The sequence below is a fragment of the Montipora foliosa genome, chromosome 14, assembly GCF_036669935.1.
Source record: "Montipora foliosa isolate CH-2021 chromosome 14, ASM3666993v2, whole genome shotgun sequence".
NCBI classification, from domain to species: Eukaryota; Metazoa; Cnidaria; class Anthozoa; order Scleractinia; family Acroporidae; genus Montipora; species Montipora foliosa.
Genome location: NC_090882.1, coordinates 7,881,811 through 7,899,310, shown reverse-complemented (window position 1 = coordinate 7,899,310; position 17,500 = coordinate 7,881,811). Strand labels below are relative to the sequence as shown.

The following is a 17,500-nucleotide window of genomic DNA, read 5'->3' as shown; positions in this document are numbered from 1 at the left end:
GCCTACCAAGCCTCACTTTAGAGCAAGAATTCTTTGTAATTCACTGTAGGGTATCGAGGCTTGGTAGGCTAATTTGCACTTCGACAAAAGAATTATAAATTGACCGCCATTTATGAATAAGGTCTATGAGCTGCAACCCTAAACTGCAACCTGGAATCTGCAGTTTACACCCTCCGACAGAGCAGGGATGGTACGGTGGTGAAAGCATGTGGTTAGAGCACTCGCCTCTCACCAATGTGTCCGGCATTCTATTCCCAGATTTGGTGTCACAAGTGAGTTGAGTTTGTTATTTCTCTACTCTTCTCCGAGAAGTCTTTGTTCTAGTACTCCGGTTTTCCCCTCTCTTCAAAATCCAACCTGCGATTTCATATGAGTTGTTTTAATTTGATTTCTCTACATTGTTCCCAAGTAGTACCCCAGAGCTAAACACAGTTGAGTTGAGGTGCTCTTATTTTTTTCAGGTTCAATAAAACAAAACAAATACATGTTTTTGTCTTTCTGTAATGTTAAAACAAAATTTACACATCTTCCATCAGGAAGATGTGCTGTTATAAATCTGGATGAATGGGGTCCAGAAAAGGAATCGTTGATTGTGACTGTTTGTCAGTAGATCATATGAACATGCGGACGTATGAGCTGATTTTTAACCTGATCAAATCTGGGGAAAAGGGGACCCGGGCTTTGTAAATTAAATGATACTAAGATACTTGTTGACCTTGTCAAGCCATTTCCTGCTGAGATTTCACTTTGTCTAAAACCAGATGATTTTAAGTCCCCTTAAGCTTCCTCAGAGGAGCAGGTACAAAACACAGGTCTCGTTCACAGGTCTCTGTTTTATTTACCACCTAAACATTCATTAAAGCAAACCATAAACCTAAAAACTCTTGTTTATAGGTTTAATTTAATTAGGCCTATTAAAGTTTAGCCTTAATGAATGTTTAGGTCTGTTTCTGTATTCATTTGGTAAAACAGAGACCTGTGAACGAGATCTGTGACCTTAGACCTGTGTTTTGTACCTGCCGTCCTGAGAGTGACATTTACAGATTTTACTGGTTCACTTGGGGCTGGTTTGGGGGAAGTCGCATCCGTTTTTGGGATGTCGTGCAAAAACCTGTCACGCAATGCTGTTAGGGGAATGTTGTGTGACATCTAGGGGTGAAAAGGGTAATATTCTCAGTGAATCATGTCAAGCACTCCTCTTGTGCTCAACATCTTACATTTGCACTTTTGAGGGTGATGAAGCCCATTTATTGAACCCTTCAGTCCTGTGAGTGAGACTAGTCTACATTTCACTCTTTCTATAGACGCCAGACAATTTTGCTTTTAAGTTGGGGACAGCTCATTTTCCTGTAAGCACAAGGCTTACAATGGTCTTAATAACGTGGATAATGTACGGGGGGGGAAAAAACTACATCATAAGCCCCACTCTCCCCCGCACGGGTAGCGTAGATTGTGGTGTGGAGACGGGTCTGTATTGCGCAATGCGCGAGGTTACCAATGTGAACGCCTGGAAGTTTTTGTTCTTGGAAGCGTGTTTTGGTGTTTTACTTGGTGGTTTTTGTGTTTAATGGGAATATTTAGACCTGTTGCAGGCCATTTATTTTCTTTTAAGTGTTAAAGAATAGTTGTTCAAGATAACCGAAAACTGGTGAATTTGTTAACTGCGTGGAAATCATCCCGTCGAAGATAAGATGGACGTCGATCTCAGATTCGCCCGTTTCGCTCAAGATCCACGGTTTAGAGTGAGTATAGCGTTAAAGCTCGTAGTCTCTATATAAGAAGAAACAGTATCATTAAACAGTGGCGTTTAATTTTAGTATTAAGTAACAGAAAAATTTATGTGGAGAATTTTCACATAGTAGCCGGAGAATTCTCCCTAATTTCTAATGAACACTTTTTATTCATGGTGAGATGAAGAAGAATGAGACATCTTTGATTCACCATGATGACAGCAGGGGTACCATGTGCAAAGGACCTATATCTGGTAAATGTGGTCTCTTCCTTGTATTAACAGTATTAAAACCTACTTTAACTTATGACTGTATTAGGCACATAAGTTAGTAATGATTTATTATTAGTTATTAATAAATTGTTATTCTCACACAACTCTGGGAGCCACTAATGTATTGTCAAACTGACCACCGGCAGCGTGCTGCTCTGCGCTGTATACAATACAAACTGAATAAAAACTTGAAAAATAATATCTGACTGATACTGTGAAGATCTCTAGTCAATCAAGGGGTGGGGGGGGAACTGGGGCTCTGAAATTTAGTCAACAATGGCACTGAACATATGATTTAACATGTACATTTAAGGTCCCTCAGGCCAGACCCCAGAAGTGTGCGAGAAAACATTTTCCACTTCTTTCATTCCTCAGCCAGTGGAAAATACAACTTACGTAATGATATTATTATTGAAAATTCATTGTTATTGTGACTTGCAGAAGATTTCACGGAAAGAGAGGAAAGTCAAGATCGATGGACGATTCAATAAAATGTTCACAGACAAGGGTTTCACAACAAACTGTAAGTATCAATCCAAACCTAAGACAACATAAAAAAAGAAAACGCTGAAGAGCACCAAAACCTTGCCTGGTCATGTGATAAAATGCTTATGCTAATAGCGGATATGTTGCCGGTAAAATCTGTTTTCAGGTTGAATCGGTTTTAACCTAGGTTAAATTGGTGATCCTAATTTTACCTAGGTTGAATACGCACTCAGATGGATTGAAGAAACTTTTGGAGCCTACATTAAGCCTAGAGAAAAAGTAGGTTCAGGTTAGGACTATTTTTGGTTATTATACATAGATATTAACGGACAATCATAGAGAAGTAAATAATGGAAAGAACTGTGTTGAGTTGAGCATGTTCGTCATTGTAGTGTAATGGTAAAGACACAGAACTAAAAATCCAGAGGGTCCAGGTTCGAGTCCCGGCAAGTGCATAGTACAGTTCTTTGATGCATTACTGTGTTGTAATGTTGATAACTGTGTGAATACAGAAACCGATAAGATGATATAAAACATTAAGTAGATGTGTTGAGATGCGTTAGACAGTGCTTGAGGGAAGGTATGGGTGTTTTCAGTCCTTTTTGGGGGGCTGATAGCTGCTTTAATATTTGACCTGGTAAAATGAGGTTAAACGAAGTTTAACCAAGTAAACAACTAGGAGCAACTGCAGCCAATTGGTCAGTGGTTTTAGTATACTTGCGCATGCGTGCAATACCTTGTGCTTTGGGCTGTATCACTTATTTATCAGTGTGGCGGGAAGCAGGAGCATTGTGTGTGTGTGGAGCGTTTTGCGGTTTTTGTTCCCTCCCTCCCCACCCTCTGCTTTCCACTGTGTATCCGTGTGACGGGTGCCCATTCTTCTCGGGGGCGTGGGAGCTCATGGCTGCATTGTCAGGTTTTGCCAGCCATCGGTGCAGTCTCCATCTTGGAGCTGGCTGCCAATAGTGGAAGCTCCAGGATGTTTCGGGCACCCAACCTCCAAAGAGCGACAATGTTGTTTAACGAGGATCACCAATTTAACAGTAGGTATAAAAAACGGATTCAACCTGAAAACGGATTTTACTGGCAACAGATATTTGTGGCAAGGTAAATATCCCCACTAGCCGCTGACATTGAGGTGAATAGTTGTTTTAGTATAATTATACTAAAACAACTAGATAATATAGCACAAAAAGAAGATTTTAAGTCATTAATTTTATTCCAGCACTGATTACAATATTTTTGGGTGCAAATCTCGCGTGAGTATAGCCAAGGATATTTGGAGTTTGGGTAGCCAGTCAAATCTTGCCTTTAATGCTATCCACTGCTTAAGTATAAACTGAGTATACATGTACAGTTGTATGTTAGTTCAGTCTGTTTATGTTCAGTGGCCTGGACTCAAATAAGCTTTTGAAAGATTTTAGCATTTATACCAACAGAAAAAAAAAAAACTCGTATAAGACTCTAGAACCTTTTTAAATATGCAACTTAATGGACTTTCAAGCAATATAAATACACCAGATTTATTAATGCTATACCATTTCCATTTGTTATTGAGTTTTCACAATCCTGTAACACTGTCTTATTTGTGTTGTACCACTGTTTTTGAAAATGAAACGAAATGTCTGGAAACATTCCAAATGAATCCTTTACTAGTTTAATGCTTAACACAAGGTTTCCAACCTGCCTAGTCGTATCACTCTACTGGCTGAAGGTCATCTACGCATTAGTCCTTTTTCTTAGCTCTGACGCGGGGCTAACGCTGGAAATGTCAGCTTTCAAGTTTTCGTTATGATGGTCAATTTACCATAAAATTTTGGACTCAGTTGATACATTCATTTCTTTCACTTCTTGTAGTATATTTTATCTTGCTGAATAATTTGTTTTAAAGAACATACTGTAACATCACTCTGTCGTCACTAACAATATTAATTTAATAATTATTTGTGAGCGTTGAAAGGATATAGCATCAATCATGCACTCGTCTCAAAAGTCATCTACAGTCTCCAACACTGTGCCTTTCAGATTTTGTTGATAAACGAGGGTCAAAGGTCAAGAAGACTTCAAAAGAAGACTTACGCAAGTTTTATGCAATGTCTGACGAATCTGACAAAGGTACTTACATATTCTTTGCACTTACCATAAATTTAAAATATTATTTTTGTTTGTTTTTCTTTGAATAAGTTATAGTTTTGTGCTAAAGTATGCTTTTTAACTTTCCTAGAGGATGAGAAAACAGAACCGGATGTGGAAGAACATCAAGATGATAAAAAGGATGAAAGGCAGAAGAAAGGCTCAGAGTCCAAGAGGTTTGATGATAGTATTTTTGAATTATTGCATTCCTGTGTAGTCATGTACATTAGTCTACATACCTCTTACAGACTTAGTTTGAGGTTTGTACTGCAAAATTATGGACCACCGCCCAAAAAATTCAGTTGCAGAGGTTGTCTTTGGGAGACAGTTGCTTGTCATGAATAATAAAATTATTTTTGTCCTGATACTTGTACATCTGTGAAAACCCCTTCTCCTTTTTCCAGCTGTATTAACCCACACTTCAAACATAGACATTTATCTCAAGCAAATATTATTCTCTCATTCTTGCAATAATATTAATAATATCTTCATGTAGAAAAAGAGGCAATAAAGATGTAGAGGATGGAACATCTGATGTGAATCGTGAAGTTCAAGGCAATGATGAAGAAAGGGATGATGAAGGCATTTCAAAGATGGAAGACAGAGATAAAGTTAAAGATGATGATGGTGATTCTGATAGCAGTTCTGATGAAGAAGTAGACATAGGCAGAGGTGAAGGAGATTTGATGTCATCATCAGACGAGGAAGATGACGAAGGACTCGATTTTCAAAAGGCACAGGTGTGCAGTAATAATTATTGTTGTGTAGGGCTTGCATTTGTATCTCCTTTGTGCAAAGGCCTTTTGATCTTTTTTAGGGATCTTTGCAGTCTGCGACTACTTTATCTGTTGAGTAATTTTGTTAAATTTGATATTAAACCTCAATAAGATTTCTACAAATTTAAAACATTTGAGGACTAACAAATAAAGAAGGAATTATTTTGATTTCCTTTCACACTCAAAATAACTGCGGCACACTGTATCCTCAAATGCCGAAGCTTACTGGTAACCCATTGACGAGTAAAATTGTCTGGTGTTAGACAGAGTAAAATCTATTAAGTCTCTCTTCTAGGAGTCAGTGGGTTAAAGGGGACACGAGTGGACGTAGAGGTTGTTAAAAGGGACATAGACCCATTGACTCCTAGTAGAGAGACTTAATAGGTATTATGCTGTCAAGCACCAGATGATTTTACTCGTTAAGGGAGTGGAAGTTCAGGAGTAGTAAGTTGGTTAAATAACCCAACCTTGGGTTTTCCCAATATGATTCATTGTTGTCTCCTTTGCTCTAACTTGCGTTCGTGACACGGTCAAGTCAAATCATTCTTATTATTTACCTGACACAAAATAATTATTATGTGCAGAACCGGTGACTCAGTTGGTTGTGCACCGGGCTGCTATACAGGTCAGGTCGTAAGTTCGGCTCCAGCCAGACCAACACCCAGGGTCTTAAAATAACTGAGAAGAAAATGCTGGCTTCTTAATTACATGTACATCCACAAATGGTTAGACTTTCAAGTCTTCTCAGATAAGGACTATAAACCGTAGGCCCCGTCTTACAACCCTTCAATGTTCATAAACTCTGTGGGACGTTAAAGATCCCACACACTAGTCGAAAAGAGTAGGGCATGTAGTTTCCAGTGTTGTGGGTCTGGCCTTTCCTTCAGCAATGTGGTCGGCTTGGGGTAATCCTCTGAATGGACTACTGAGCAGTTCCAACAGTGAACAGCCGTTATATACATTGTGCATATACTAGGATTGGCCAAAATAAAAAACAATGATTATTTTAATTGGAAAAAAGTTTTGCTAAGCACTGGGTAAGCTCTAGTTAAAGAACCAACCCAGTTATCGGTGTGGGAAAGTTCTTGTTCTCAAGAAAGGGCGGAGTCTTAGCTATATTAATTAATTTTGAAGTCTCTGAAGAGACTATCTTCATGAGGGAGCACAGGAATTTCCGGTTTTGGTTTTTTTTTAGATCAGTGTTTTCGGTTTTAGTATCTGTTACAGTTTGTGGTTTTACCCATTCTTAGCATTTGGTTTTTGGTAAAAATGCAAGGTATTTTTTGTGATTTGGTACCTGATGCGATTTTCATTTTTTGTTTTTCATTATACAATTTTAGTTTGGCAATTATGCATGTCAGCCACATGCACGTTCTATGACATTACTTCCATTTCTAGAATTAGCCTCCTGGTGCAGACTCAAATATTCATACACTGTACTTGGTTTTGATGATTTTGTGTGCAGATTTAGTTTTTCTTCAAAAATTATGTATCTCCTCATTTCTTTTTCTTAAAGAATGAGATAGAACATCCATGGGGAGAAATGAACGTTTCAACCAAAACCACACAAGAGACAACCAGACGTCTTGCATTGTGCAACTTAGACTGGGACAAAGTGACAGCCACTGATCTGTTTGGTGAGTCAAATTGTCTGCGGGTATTTTTAAACCTCTCTTCCCCGAAATGGCCCCCATTGAGGAGTAAAATTGTCTGGCATTAGACAGAGTCAGATCTACATGAGAGTTGGAGATCATCTCAACAAAGCAGCAACTGAAAGAGGCTGTGTCAAAAGATTCAGCCAAATTCAGTGGCTTGGAACTGGTAACCAAATCAACTGAAACATGAAAATAACTACTTTTAAGTAGAAAAAGACATTGAAGGAAGGTTTCAATAAAACAGCAAATACATACAGAGGCGTGGATGTGCAGAGATAAAAATGGATTGCAATAATCCAGTTTCAAGTTCTGCATGACTGCTGAATAAAAACACTTAGGATGCACTTTTACAGGGCTAGCCTCCATCTGAAATGAATATATTCACAAACACTGTCAGGAAGGTGCCTGAAATTTGAAGCTAAATCACAGACAGAGTTGTAAACAAGTCATTTTCTGCTGAAATTTGTGAATATATTCACTTGAGGTGGAGGCTAAACCTGTAAAAATGCGTCCTCAGTGTTTTCATTCAGCGGTCGTGGAGAACTTGAAACTGGACTATTGGGGTTTTTGAAAACTGTTCAGCCTAACAGTCTTTCAAAGTTTATCTGTGTTGTTTGTAACTTAAATTTTGTATGCTCAGCAGAGATTTGTTTTTGGTCATGAAGCTTTGAGTTGTGTTGTTTAAAAGTAATTTCTGGGTTAACGTTAAGTTGCCTAGGGAGGAGTAGCTGGTAAAACCACTGTCACAAAGTCAACTGCACTTGCGTGACACAGCCCCTTAAAGCAGTCGCGAAGAAAGCCTTAAAAACAGGCTTGAAAGGGGCTGGACCCTGGATAACACTGCATTGCTCTACCAACTGGGAGCTGGTCACTTGTGAGTTTGATTTATATCCCGTAAAAGGCAATTACCTTACAAGTCATTTGTGTTGCTCGCAGACCCACCACTCTTTACGAAAACTACTGACGAACATCAAAGACAAAGACGAATCAAAGGACTGACAAGGAACAGCTGACAAGATCAAATTCTGCAACTGCCAGGCCACTTGTGTCAGTGTGTCCAGCAGAAATCTGAATGCACAACTGAAAAAAGGACTATTCTACCTACAATACATGTACAGACCCTCTTAAGACCTAAATGGATCAAAACACACCAATCACTGTTCACAGTCTTCACAGCTAGTGACATCTACATTATTATTTTAGGTTTCGCTGACAGTCGACCAACAATGACTCGAGTGTTTATACCATCCACTGAATTTACACAAATCAATTGACTCTGAAGGTGACTTCCGTTCAGGATGTTGAAACGTTATTCAATGTCGTCTTAAACAGTCTACACTCACCTGGATGATTGTGTTTTGCTTATTATCATGAAAAGTTATTTAAAATTTTATTAATTTTTTTTTTTTACTTTCTAGTATGTCTTTTTTGCTAACATTCTGTCTCCTGTGGATGATTATGAAACCACAATGTATTTTCTTTTTCTTTGACAGTGTTGTTTAATTCCCTTAAACCCAGAGATGGCACCATTGAAGCTGTTAAGGTAAAGTGACAATACACTTGTATATTATTATTTTGGAAATGTTAGACTTGTTGATTGCCTCAAGGGTTCAGAGCTGGCACGGTGGTGAGATCTCTCGCCTCCCACCAGTGTGGCCCGGGTTCGATTCCCAGACTCGGAGTCATGTGGGTTGAGTTTGTCAACTGGTTCTTTACTCTTCTCCGAGAGGTTTTGCTCCGGGTTCTCCAGTTGTCCCCTCTCCTCAAAAAGCAACGTTTGACTCGTTTTAGGGTTATTTGTTAATTTCAGGTTAGTGTCCCCAATTAGTGCTCCAGCGCTAGAAGACTAAACACTTAAATAAAGTACTTTTCCTTTCCTTTCCTTTGAGTTTACAGTACATCTCCCAGTGGTATATTCCACTGTCAGGGCTCCATTGGAACTGATCACCAGTGGCTCGGTTGGTTGAGCATCAGACTTTCGTGCAGGCGAGATCGCGGGTTCAAAACCCCACTTGGACTGACCCTTAGGTTCTTAAAAATAAACTGAGGAGAAAGTGTTGCATTTAGCCTGAAAATTGCTTACCATATAATTCCATCTTACTCCCAGAAGAACTTTTGAACAATGCAAAACAAGTGTCTGTAGCCCTCACTTTGAATAAAATTATACATGTATTTATTTCAGATCTATCCATCTGACTATGGCTTGGAACAAATGAGATCAGAGGAAACCCTTGGACCTGTCCCACTGAAAGATGAAGAAGCTGATGATGAAAAAAACATAGGAAACAAAGAAAGTGTGGAGGCAAGTCAGAATAGCTGTGTGATATGCTGGGTCTTTACCAGTTTCACGTCCTACTTCATCTCTTTCGTCCAAGATGATGACTAATTACCTACATCAGCACAAATATTATTTTAAATTGCTTCTTTATTCACCCATTTCAGTGTTTTTCCTTTTGTCTTATTATCCCAGTCCAAGTACTGCAACTGCTCGAATCAACGGTCAGCTCCAATGAACATTTCCCCTCGAGAGAGTTATTCGAGAGAGCTCGTATAGTCTTGATTAGTATATACCACACAAGTGAACTGTGCTTTTGGCGCATTCTGGTTGGCTAGCACAAAGGTGAATAGCACTTACTATTCATCGCTGAGCAAAATTAATGAGGAGAAACAAAATGGCTTCCATTTCGCTTCAGTTACCGAAGTGCACATTTTTTACCATAAACTCAGCTGATTATTCAACTTGTGTGGTACATGTTTATACTATTCACCTCAGTGTCAGTGAAAGTAGTGGATATTTACCTTCACTTTGGTGAATAATTTTTAATTGTTCCAGATACAAAAACCGAAGAGTGCTCGGTCGAAGAAAGTACATGTAAATTAAATTCACTTTTTTCTGTTCATGTTTTCTGTAGAAATTCAGAATAGGTCATGTTTTTGCGTTGTGCATTTTTCAAAGGGGAGAAACCAAGCCTAATCCAAACCATGTTTAGAGCTATTGTTTTGCTAACGCAAGGTTGTTGTTTGGCAGCTTAGTAATGTTTGTCTTCTTAAAGCCCAGAATTTCAAAAGCTTGAAGAGGTGGCCCTGATTTTTCCTGAGTGGAGGAGGCAGCTGTACAGAGGCTCAATAATACGATACAGCCAGCTAAATTTCAAAATGTGTTTTTTGAAAATTGAAAGATCGAAAGAGAGTATACATATGGAGCCTTTTGATTTCGTTTCAGTAGTTACAGCTCTTTGTTTTTTTTTTCCTGGAGAAATGCGAACTAAAGCTTAAAATGCAGCCCTCAAATTCGGTAAGCAGGGGTGTTGGTTTCTTATTGGAGACTATTTTTTTCCCTAGGGCTCAGAGTTTTCGATGGAAAAACTGCGCCAATACCAATTAAACAGACTCAAGTACTTTTATGCCGTCATCGAGTGTGATACACCAGGTACTGTGATGGTATACTTGTGACACCAGGTCACGTGTCTATCGTAATCAGAATCACATATTTTTGCTACGTGATTGATCATCAAAGTTGTTTGTTCATCATTGTCAAAGTGGTTTTTAATCTTAGGTGTGAAAGAATCTGTCTTTAATTTTTTCAATTTTGGGAAAAATTGACCGACTTCACTGAGTAAAATAGCCAACGCTTTTCGTCGCCTGTCGGTACTTATTGAAACCACTACAGGTATAATGTGCGGTTCTTTAGTTTTTGGAAGCTCTATCGTTCTATAAACAGTTTATTTCATCGAGTAGAGCTATGAGGTTCACTATTGAATGGTGTTGATGAAAGTTGTCCGGAAATCTCCCCATTTTAAGGGCGGTGCCTACTAATTCAAAGGTATTTTTGCGTGGTTTATGGAATATGTGGGAAAAGCAGATCTTAACAAGTGTTATTGAAATCCAAAAAGGACATAGGGGGTAACCAAGCATTTTTGCGAAGATAATTAATCAACAGTATTTACAAAAAGCTTTAAAATACAAAGCAATGTATGGCGTTTTTTTTCCAAACTGAAGCTTAAGTATCTCTGAAAAATGCGTGGTTACCCCCAATTTTGTTTTTGGATACCAAGAGCACTTGCTAAGTTCTGCTTTTTTCCGCATAGTTTTGAACCGCGCAAAATCTGAGTATCTCGAGATACGCAGAACGTATGTAATATAACAATAGTAGGCACCGTCCTAAAGGTTATTTTTGGATTTTAATAAACAAGATGGTTAATATTCACCCTGATAAATGAAAGAAAGGAGAATGATGGGACCTTCTTTTCTTCGGTGGTGACTCGTAAATACTCAGAAAAGCTAGCTGATGGCCTAGTTTCCACGAGTCTCCTACAGTTCATTGCTTGAGCTTCCGAACTAGTAATCGGAAGGTCGTAGGTTCGACTCGGTTGCAAAGGAGCACTCGGATTTTTCCGAGTATCCCCGAATCCCAGCTTCCACGAGTCTCCTATGGTTCAGTGCTTGACCATTCGAAGTAGTAATCGGAAAGTCATAGGTTCAACTCCTGCGAAGAAGCACTCGGATTCGATTATCCTCGAGTCCTAGCTACCGTGAGTCTCCTATACACCATTTTAATAACTCTAATATATGCCGTTTTCCGCTAATGACGTCAAACTAATGCTTTTAAAATTTATTCAGAAATGTACAAAGGCTTCAAACAAGAAAAGAAATTGGAAAAGTTTTAGGCCTTTGTACATTTCTAAATAACATTTAGTCAGTCATCAAAGTACATTGTCTTCATTTCTTTTTGCTTCATTTTGTTTTTCAGAGACTGCAGGAGTGCTTTATGAAGGATGTGATGGAATCGAGTTTGAACTGAGTGGCAACCTGTTGGATTTGAGGTACATCCCAGATGATATGGAGTTTGACCACGAGCCTCAGTCCGTGGCCACAGAGCTACCAGCCACAGGCTCTTACATCGCACCAGAGTAAGTCACGGCACAGGTAACCCAATTCGTAACTTGAAGTCTCCCCTAGTTCTGTTACCTCAGAAGCTGGCATCAGTGGAATCACCGTGCACCTGCCTCAAAACATCTCCTTCTAGCAGCATTTGACCTGCCCCTCCTCTCCCCTTTTTGTGTTACCACCTTACAAATTTACCTACCGAAGCAGCATTAGACTTGCCACAAGTCGACTGCAAAAGAGAGCGAGCGCGAGCGAGGCTAGGGACGAAGTCCCGAGACAAGCGACGAACCACCCATTTATCTGCGAGGGGAAACGGGCTTTGAGAAAGTCTAAAGCCTTTCTACATCTACATCTACACGTTCCAGCACTCGGCAAAGTCCCTTTTTGACTTATGGCTGTTTCTGCTTAAAATAGGTGGCGTCATACACCATAAGCCTTTTTTGAGACATCACTGCCAAGCCGGCCACTTCTGCTGGAGAGAACAAGACAGCCACAACACCGGGGAAAAAAGCGAAGGCTAATCACTGTTGAGCTGTTATTTTCAATGTCGGAAGTGACGAAATTGATTTTTTCAGACAATCGGTTTTTGTGATTTCCGAGCGAGGTGAAAGGGAGAGAAACCTTAAGTTTCTTACAAAGCAGACGTCCTTGGATTGAACACGGTAGAGAATTAGGCCCAGTTCACACAAATCTGGATATTTTAAAAATTTTCTTGTTCACACGTAATGTATTCAAATCGAATTTTCCCTTCTACACTTACTCCGGATTCGTTCTAGTTTCCAGGACTCCTCTGTGGCTATGGTCTAATAGAGTATGCGCCATCAGGTGGGCTAGTTGCAGTGTGCGGGTCGAGGCGATTTTGTTGCTGACTGCAACAATGAATGGTGAATCACCAAATTGCGATATTTCTTGTTTACAAACATTGACGTCGCATTTCTTTCGATATTCAAATTTGCCAACCACGGAACAAAAAAAGTCATTTTTTCAGCAACCAATTCGGTTCTGGTTGGCATGTTAATAACAACGGGTGAGATCGCGAGAAACATCACTATAGGCTAAGCAAGGCGTTGACGATGGCTACAAGAACGTTGTCTTAAAATGTTATTTCCCGTTACTTTTCAAGCAATAGAGGACATTTTCCGTGTTTCCATAGCCTCATCTGAAAACAAGGGGGAGTTGGGAGAATTCTCAACAGTTATGCAAACCCGAGACGTACCCCTAGTGTTCAGATGAGGCTATGGAAACACGGAAAAAGGTATTCTATTGCTTTTATAAAATATTTCTCAAAGACAATTCAACAAATGAAGGAAAATGCTGGGTTTTTTTATTTCTTGATTGAAAGAGATTTTCTTGACCCATGCTCATATTTCCTACCAACCAATCAAAACGCACGCCTGGCAATACATAACCAATCAAAATTTGTGTGATATCACAGCTGTGTTCTATACTCTCATCTAAACACAGCTATTGACCAATGAGAGTGCGCGTACTATCCTAATTATTTTATAAAATAATTTAGCAATTACTCCAAGTTGCTCGGCTTGGAAAGTGTGAGTACACATTCCAAGAATAAAATTGGTGAAGACGTTGTTGATATTTAGAGAGAAAATTGAAAATTCATCGTTAGGGGCTCTCGTCCTCCTCGTGACCTAAAATTCGATCATTTCACGTCATTGTCAAGACAAAAACAGCAAAGAAATGTATCAAAATGAAAAAAAAACGTGCACATCATATTTTGAGATGACGTTTTCGGTTTCCTTCGCAGATCTTGACATCCTAATTTTTTCTTATTTTCTGCTCTACTACAAATAATAATTTAAAGGTGATTGTCAGTTCAGAGCAAATTAGGAATTGATGCTTTTTTTAGTTAAGAGCAGAGATCATGTTGCAGAGTGGACAAGTTACACCATGACCATTTTTTGCTGTTACGTGTCCTTAGGTTTTCTACAACAGCTCTTCACCAGACAAATGTCAAACTAACCTGGGACGAAACTGACCCAGGACGACAACGCACCACCATGAGAAAGTTCAACAAAGATGAAATACTAGAGATGGATTTTAATGCCTATCTGGCATCCTCATCAGATGAAGAAGAGTTGGAGGGAGGAGAGGAAAATTCAGATGGCAAGGAAGAGTCAGATGAGGACGAAGACAAGAAAATTAATAAATACAAGGTGTGTTTGTGGATTGCAAACGACCTCATGGGCTAAGGTCACCAACTCATATGGTTCTATTAGGAACCTCATGTTCCAGGGTTGAACCCGGGTTGCAGAGGTGGGAGGCGCAGTTGATGGGCTAAGCCACCCTGATTTCCCTTTGTCATTGAAGTGGGTTCATCAACTGGTTTCATATTAAATTGACCACCGTTAAGAAACTTAAAAGCTGACATCATTGGTTTGGGCGTAAGCCCTTCGTCAGAGCGAATAGCTTCGCCCTGACATAGGGCTAATTTCTCTGGGGTGGTTATTTTGCCATATCAACCTAGTTGATAAACCCATTTCTGTGTTTTGCTTCCCCACTGATGCAGCACCAGAGTTTCCTTAGAAACAAAACCGTCTTTTTCATTGTCACTGTTGTGATAGCTTCGTCCTGACCCAAAATAAGCTCTGATTCCCGCGGTTGACATAGCAATGTTTGTTACCGCAGCACATTAGGGACTTTCAGATCTTTAAAAAAGAATTTCTGAGAAATGTTTCTATGCTTTTCTCCGCAGCAACTTCTGAGAGAAATCGAGGACAAAGAACACAAGGCCGATAGAGAACAAGAACTTGAGATTACGTGGGAACCGGGCCTGCGAGAAGCCACAGAGGAACTGGTGACAAATAAGATAAAGGAGAAAGAAAAGAAGAAAATGGCGCCATGGGAAATATATCTACAAAATAAGAAAGAAAAAAGGAAAGAGAAACGAATGGAAAAGGAAAGTTTAAAGAAACGGTATGTTCAAATTGTCATGGTTATTTTTTTGCGATATCAACACAACACTTTTTCACATAATAGCATTGTTGTGGTATGCACTCTCTATTGTGGCATAATAAGTTACCATAGAAACAGGAAAGCCAACTAAGGAAACACGTCCAAATTTCGGAATCGGTAGGCTGAATGTTTGTACGGATTTTATCAGTGCTGAATGAAACGGCATCGGCAACAGGTCGCATATCTTCATCAGGCTGTGGTAATTAAATTAGATTGTCAAATTTAATAAGCTTATCGGTAAAGAGTTCAAATCGGCGGTCTTGGTTTGAAATACTGACCTTTAGCATTTCTCATGTAATGTTTATTATTGACAACAGCAAAGAGTGACTGATTGCTTTCAATGCACAGTCTTTAGGCTCTTATTATACCTTCTCTGTTTTGTACATGTGTCTTCTTTCATCCAAAATCGAATCAATTGTCTCTATTTCCCTTGACACAACCAGACAAGAATCAAATTTGTAGAGAGAAGAAACAGCCGATTATTCAAAAGTCGGCGTGATAATTAAAGTGTATTTATGTACGATATCTCAAAATGGCCTTTAATAACTAGGGTTTGTGTTAACCAAAAACGCAGAAGAGAAGAATCTTTAAGAGAAGAATCTTTGGAAGCAATGAAAATATCAGCGAAAAAATAGCAAATAGGAAGCGAACATCCACAGCCAACAGTCGTGGTCGAAATCAATTAAACCGTGTTACTCATTTAGCCACAAGGCAGCCGGCAGTTCGGACCATCTGAGAGTCAGGCAAGCTGTTAAAGTGATTGCAAGTGAATTAACTTAAAAGCGATTAAAGAGGCTTTCAACTGTTCTTCTTTTTTTTTTTTTAATTGAAACCAACAAATTGTGCCTGTCACGTCTTGGTCACGCAAGGTTCACTTACATTTGAGAAGGCCAAGTTCTCACAATTGCCTAAAAAAACTGCACATTTTCAGAAACAGATAAACACTGCTTTATAAATAAGGTACCTCATTCCTTTCTTCCCAAGAAATCGCCAAGTAAAACTGCTTTTCCATGTGCTTGTGCTTGTACTGGTGCCTCACAAATAAATGTAAGAGCGTAACGCACGTCTCAAACAAACAACTTCCAATTGCAATGCAGACGATATTTTGGCTTCTCACGCTCACGCAATGCAACAATCGACTCAAAAGAACTTACGTAACTCGAGTACGCAATTACCAAGCCGAGAACTCAAAAGTAAATCACAGATCTTGTAGACATGTAGACCACCTTGAGCAGTCAAAGCGCAAAATTTCCTCGTGCAAGCGAAGTAATTTATTGCGGCTATGAACAAGTAAGTTAATTGCGAAACCATTCTCTCTTCTGTAATCATTTTTTGTAGCTTGTAAACAAAGATACTTTAGGACGTTTATGTCATCAGTGTTATGTGGTGTTTTGCATCGAATTGTGACCAGTTTTAATAAAAGTTTTTTTAAAGCGATTTCTGATCCACTGAAGGAATTACTGGCGACCGGTTTGAACATCGAAAATCCTTCAGAGAAACTTCAAACCCAACTTATAATCTATGGAAATATTGTTTTGGAGTAGAAAAACGCTGAAAGTAGCGCTCTAGATTTAAAGTCTTGAAGAGGTTTATCTAATGCACAATTTAACTGGATGACTCTGTTTGTTTCTTAAAATGACTCTATCATGTTCTTTCGTGACATGTTTCAATACAACGGTTGTATTTCATGTCATCAGATAAACTGATGATGACACATCGGAATATACTTGGCTCCGATTGAATCGGCAACGGTATTATCAACATCGGAAACGGCAACAAGGGACCATAAACCGGTACCGATTCCGAACCATCGGAAATTAATCAGGTCCGTTTCCGATAATCGGGTCCCGACCGAAATTTGGACGCATTCCCTAAGGGTGCGTGCGATTCACCTTATTCCAGAGTAAGAATACGTGGAGTGATGATTTTAAATGATATGTCTGGTGTTTTGCAGATACAGGGATAAAAAAGATATTTTAGCATTTTAGCAGGTGTTTGACAATTTTAATGTGAATCTCCGTAAAAACGAAGCATTTCTAACTTCTATTCCATGTATTCCCATTCCGGAATACGGTCAATCTAACCCACCCTAAAACATCCTTTAGTTTGTCTATAAACACTTATATCTCTTTATTCCTGGAAAATAATTATCAGCAGATTGATATGAATTTTTCTTCAAAGTGAAAAAAAAATGCCTAGGAGTGGATTCAGAGCCACTTTAGTTTTCCTTAAGCATTGAAAGATGCTTGAGATTTGGTGTGAGATGTTTTTGCCAAGCATGTGGAAAATGAATGCAATATCAAACCACTCACAAATAACTGCTAACGCCTAATTCAAATTGGCTCGTTTTTGTTTTAGTTTATCAGGGAGAGAATCTGACGAGAGCTACGATGTTCCGTCAGACGTTGATTTGTCAGACCCGTTCTTCAGTCGAGAAATTGATGCTGGGATAAATGAAGACGAGAATAAAACATCCGCTAAACCAAGGGGGAAACGGAAACATGGAGACGTTGAAACGGAAGAAGATAAAAAAGCGAAGGTACAGTGTATGTTGCATGGTTGTCGTTGTTTCAGGAAACCAAACACTT

At 39.1% G+C, this 17,500-nt stretch overlaps 1 protein-coding gene across 2 annotated transcripts in view; it reads left to right on the top strand.

Annotated features, from left to right (window-relative positions):
* Window positions 1-1,492: 1,492 nt before the first annotated feature.
* Window positions 1,493-17,500, top strand: part of LOC137985505 (ESF1 homolog) — a 65,721-nt gene continuing 49,713 nt past the window's right edge. For both annotated transcript variants that reach the window (XM_068833128.1, XM_068833127.1), the window contains exons 1-13: window positions 1,493-1,742; window positions 2,444-2,525; window positions 4,514-4,603; window positions 4,713-4,797; window positions 5,118-5,361; window positions 6,914-7,034; window positions 8,546-8,595; window positions 9,235-9,354; window positions 10,395-10,482; window positions 11,803-11,962; window positions 13,879-14,113; window positions 14,653-14,873; window positions 17,271-17,451. In XM_068833128.1, the coding sequence (XP_068689229.1) occupies window positions 1,692-1,742; window positions 2,444-2,525; window positions 4,514-4,603; window positions 4,713-4,797; window positions 5,118-5,361; window positions 6,914-7,034; window positions 8,546-8,595; window positions 9,235-9,354; window positions 10,395-10,482; window positions 11,803-11,962; window positions 13,879-14,113; window positions 14,653-14,873; window positions 17,271-17,451 (1,728 nt within the window). In that variant the 5' untranslated portion in view covers window positions 1,493-1,691. The remainder of the gene's footprint in view (window positions 1,743-2,443; window positions 2,526-4,513; window positions 4,604-4,712; window positions 4,798-5,117; window positions 5,362-6,913; window positions 7,035-8,545; window positions 8,596-9,234; window positions 9,355-10,394; window positions 10,483-11,802; window positions 11,963-13,878; window positions 14,114-14,652; window positions 14,874-17,270; window positions 17,452-17,500) is intronic.